Source organism: Lampetra planeri, unplaced genomic scaffold (assembly GCF_965212315.1).
Source record: "Lampetra planeri unplaced genomic scaffold, kcLamPlan1.2.h2 scaffold_365, whole genome shotgun sequence".
In the NCBI taxonomy this organism is placed as follows: Eukaryota; Metazoa; Chordata; class Hyperoartia; order Petromyzontiformes; family Petromyzontidae; genus Lampetra; species Lampetra planeri.
The window spans coordinates 20,001-24,687 of NW_027615188.1; the positions used below are offsets into that span (position 1 = coordinate 20,001).

A 4,687-nucleotide genomic window follows, 5' to 3' on the forward strand; every position below is an offset into this window, starting at 1 on the left:
TACAGAGTGAGTGAGTGGAGTTTGTATGTTCTCCCCCTGTTCTGCAGAGTGAGAGTGAGTGAGTGGAGTTTGTGTGATCTCCCCCTGTTCTGCAGAGAGTGAGAATGAGTGTGTGGAGTTTGTATGATCTCCCCCTTGTTCTACAGAGTGAGTGGAGTTTGTATGTTCTCCCCCTGTTCTGCAGAGTGAGAGTGAGTGAGTGGAGTTTGTGTGATCTCCCCCTGTTCTGCAGAGAGTGAGAATGAGTGTGTGGAGTTTGTATGATCTCCCCCTTGTTCTACAGAGTGAGTGGAGTTTGTATGTTCTCCCCCTGTTCTGCAGAGTGAGAGTGAGTGAGTGGAGTTTGTGTGATCTCCCCCTGTTCTGCAGAGAGTGAGAATGAGTGTGTGGAGTTTGTATGATCTCCCCCTTGTTCTGCAGAGTGAGTGGAGTTTGTATGTTCTCCCCCTGTTCTGCAGAGTGAGAGTGAGTGAGTGGAGTTTGTGTGATCTCCCCCTGTTCTGCAGAGAGTGAAAATGAGTGTGTGGAGTTTGTATGATCTCCCCCTGTTCTGCAGAGTGAGGGTGAATGAGTGGAGTTTGTATGATCTCCCCCTGTTCTACAGAGTGAGAGTGAGTGGAGTTTGTATGATCTCCCCCTGTTCTGCAGAGTGAGAGTGAGTGGAGTTTGTATGATCTCCCCCTGTTCTACAGAGTGAGTGGAGTTTGTATGATCTCCCCCTGTTCTGCAGAGTGAGTGAGTGGAGTTTGTATGATCTCCCCCTGTTCTACAGAGTGAGTGGAGTTTGTATGATCTCCCCCTGTTCTGCAGAGTGAGTGAGTGGAGTTTGTATGATCTCCCCCTGTTCTACAGAGTGAGTGGAGTTTGTATGATCTCCCCCTGTTCTACAGAGTGAGAGTGAGTGGAGTTTGTATGATCTCCACCTGTTCTGCAGAGTGAGTGAGTGGAGTTTGTATGATCTCCCCCTGTTCTGCAGAGTGAGTGAGTGGAGTTTGTATGATCTCCCCCTGTTCTGCAGAGTGAGTGAGTGGAGTTTGTATGATCTCCCCCTTGTTCTACAGAGTGAGTGAGTGGAGTTTGTATGTTCTCCCCCTGTTCTGCAGAGTGAGAGTGAGTGAGTGGAGTTTGTGTGATCTCCCCCTGTTCTGCAGAGAGTGAAAATGAGTGTGTGGAGTTTGTATGATCTCCCCCTGTTCTGCAGAGTGAGGGTGAATGAGTGGAGTTTGTATGATCTCCCCCTGTTCTACAGAGTGAGAGTGAGTGGAGTTTGTATGATCTCCCCCTGTTCTGCAGAGTGAGAGTGAGTGGAGTTTGTATGATCTCCCCCTGTTCTACAGAGTGAGTGGAGTTTGTATGATCTCCCCCTGTTCTGCAGAGTGAGTGAGTGGAGTTTGTATGATCTCCCCCTGTTCTACAGAGTGAGTGGAGTTTGTATGATCTCCCCCTGTTCTGCAGAGTGAGTGAGTGGAGTTTGTATGATCTCCCCCTGTTCTACAGAGTGAGTGGAGTTTGTATGATCTCCCCCTGTTCTACAGAGTGAGAGTGAGTGGAGTTTGTATGATCTCCACCTGTTCTGCAGAGTGAGTGAGTGGAGTTTGTATGATCTCCCCCTGTTCTGCAGAGTGAGTGAGTGGAGTTTGTATGATCTCCCCCTGTTCTGCAGAGTGAGTGAGTGGAGTTTGTATGATCTCCCCCTTGTTCTACAGAGTGAGTGAGTGGAGTTTGTATGTTCTCCCCCTGTTCTGCAGAGTGAGAGTGAGTGAGTGGAGTTTGTGTGATCTCCCCCTGTTCTGCAGAGAGTGAAAATGAGTGTGTGGAGTTTGTATGATCTCCCCCTGTTCTGCAGAGAGTGAAAATGAGTGTGTGGAGTTTGTATGATCTCCCCCTGTTCTGCAGAGTGAGGGTGAATGAGTGGAGTTTGTATGATCTCCCCCTGTTCTACAGAGTGAGAGTGAGTGGAGTTTGTATGATCTCCCCCTGTTCTGCAGAGTGAGAGTGAGTGGAGTTTGTATGATCTCCCCCTGTTCTACAGAGTGAGTGGAGTTTGTATGATCTCCCCCTGTTCTGCAGAGTGAGTGAGTGGAGTTTGTATGATCTCCCCCTGTTCTACAGAGTGAGTGGAGTTTGTATGATCTCCCCCTGTTCTACAGAGTGAGAGTGAGTGGAGTTTGTATGATCTCCACCTGTTCTGCAGAGTGAGTGAGTGGAGTTTGTATGATCTCCCCCTGTTCTGCAGAGTGAGTGAGTGGAGTTTGTATGATCTCCCCCTGTTCTGCAGAGTGAGTGGAGTTTGTATGATCTCCCCCTGTTCTGCAGAGTGAGTGAGTGCAGTTTGTATGATCTCCCCCTGTTCTACAGAGTGAGAGTGAGTGGAGTTTGTATGATCTCCCCCTGTTCTGCAGAGTGAGAGTGAGTGAGTGGAGTTTGTATGATTTCCCCCTGTTCTGCAGAGTGAGTGAGTGGAGTTTGTATGATCTCCCCCTGTTCTGCAGAGTGAGTGGAGTTTGTATGATCTCCCCCTGTTCTACAGAGTGAGAGTGAGTGGAGTTTGTATGATCTCCCCCTGTTCTGCAGAGTGAGAGTGAGTGAGTGGAGTTTGTATGATCTCCCCCTGTTCTGCAGAGTGAGTGGAGTTTGTATGATCTCCCCCTGTTCTACAGAGTGAGTGAGTGGAGTTTGTATGATCTCCCCCTGTTCTGCAGAGTGAGTGAGTGGAGTTTGTATGATCTCCCCCTGTTCTGCAGAGTGAGTGGAGTTTGTATGATCTCCCCCTGTTCTACAGAGTGAGAGTGAGTGGAGTTTGTATGATCTCCCCCTGTTCTGCAGAGTGAGAGTGAGTGAGTGGAGTTTGTATGATCTCCCCCTGTTCTGCAGAGTGAGTGAGTGGAGTTTGTATGATCTCCCCCTGTTCTGCAGAGTGAGTGGAGTTTGTATGATCTCCCCTTGTTCTACAGAGTGAGAGTGAGTGGAGTTTGTATGATCTCCCCCACGTTCTAGCCCAGCGCGAAAGCATTCGTAATATAAAATCAGAGGATCGCGATAACGACGTTTAAAAAAAAAAAGAACGGAGCACTTAATGTCGCACCGTATCTCGCGATTGCAGACAAAGCTAAAGGGACTGGTGGCAAGTAGGGCGGCGGTGGTGGCGGTGGTGGCGGTGGTGGTGGCGATGGTGGCGACGGTGGCGACGATGGCGACGATGTCCAGGAAGGTCACCGAGTCATGCAAGCGCCACGGACGGACGGCTCACAACAAAGCGGGTGGTGGTGGGGCGACGAGCCTCAATCTTCTCAACCTCAGCAGCAGCAGCAACAGCAGCTGCAGCGGCAGCAGCAGCATCAGCAGCAGCAGCAGCAGCATCAGCAGCAACAGCAGCTGCAGCAGCAGCAGCATCAGCAGCAGCAGTAACAGCAGCTGCAGCAGCATCAGCAGCAGCAGCATCAGCAGCAGCAGCAACAGCAGCTGCAGCAGCAACAGCAGCTGCAGCAGCAGCAGCAGCATCAGCAGCAGCAGCAACAGCAGCAGCAGCAGCAGTAGCAGCGGCAGCAGCAGCAGCAGAAGAACGACAAGGCTCACAACGCGACGAAAGCCTGAGTGGCAGGCCCGAGTTGGGGTGGACTTGTACCGCACCGCGCGTAGTCGACCCTGATAACCGGACGTGCGTCGCGTGCCCCCCACCAGAGCATTCATCTGCCCCCCCCCCCCCTCATTTTTAATTCTCCCTCTTCCCCCCTTCTCTGCTAAGCCGTCGCTAATTTAGTTCGGGGGGCTACCGGAGCCGCGTTCGGCTCCTTCAGGACTCGCCTCGCGGCTCTTGAAATACGGAGCGCTTTGCTTTTGCCGAATTCGAACACGAATTCCTCCCAAATTTCGATTTAAAGCTTTCGTGACTGCAGGGATTCATCTTCTTGGTTCTTTCGGTAAAGTCACGTAGAATGGAAATAATAAAATAATAAAAACACAACATAATAAAATACAATTCTCACGACGTTTCGGCCTGGTCTTCACCCGAGGACGGCTGCTTGCGTTGTGGCCGAAACGTCGTGAGAATTATATTATTATGTTTTATTTTTATTATTTTATTACTTCCCTTCTACGTGACTTCACCGAAAGAACCCAGAAGGACGAATTCCTCCTCTTGTTATTTTGGTTTGCTGACCCCTGACCATGGGGTCCCAGTTCAAAAGAATTTGCATATCAAGAGGAATTTAGCATATTTATGGAAAATGCAGATATGCGATTAGCCCAGCCTAAATAGTCGCTCCAAGCCTGGAGTGTGTCATTCAGGATCTGTCTACTCGACAGACCTGTTCTCCACCTGAGGACGGCTGCTTGCGTTGTGGCTGAAACGTCGTGAGAATTATTTTATGATGTTAAATTTGTATTATTTCCATTCTACGTGACTTTACCGAAAGAACCAAGAAGATGAATCCCTGCAGTCACGAAAGCTTTAAATCGAAACAATAAGTATAATTTCTAATCGGGTTCTCACAGCATCCATCGTAACGTTGGCTTCGTAACCGAAGGAGCGAGGGGATCACCGCCGTCGCTTTTCTTCCGTGGCCGGTGGTGGTCACGGCGAGACGTCACTCCGTGATGCGCCCCTTGGGCAAACCCTGACGTCAGTAGGGCCCCGCGGGCGCGGATGTCACGTGACGCTCGCCCCCCCCTCCCCCCGTCTAGTCGT

At 50.2% G+C, this 4,687-nt stretch overlaps 1 protein-coding gene across 1 annotated transcript in view; it reads left to right on the plus strand.

Moving 5' to 3' along the window:
• The window catches only part of MSRB1 (methionine sulfoxide reductase B1), a 20,057-nt gene extending 16,206 nt beyond the window's left edge, over window positions 1-3,851 (plus strand). The window contains exon 4 of the mRNA XM_078623661.1: window positions 3,104-3,851. Coding sequence (XP_078479787.1) covers window positions 3,104-3,132 — 29 coding nt within the window. The 3' untranslated portion in view covers window positions 3,133-3,851. The remainder of the gene's footprint in view (window positions 1-3,103) is intronic.
• Window positions 3,852-4,687: the final 836 nt, after the last annotated feature.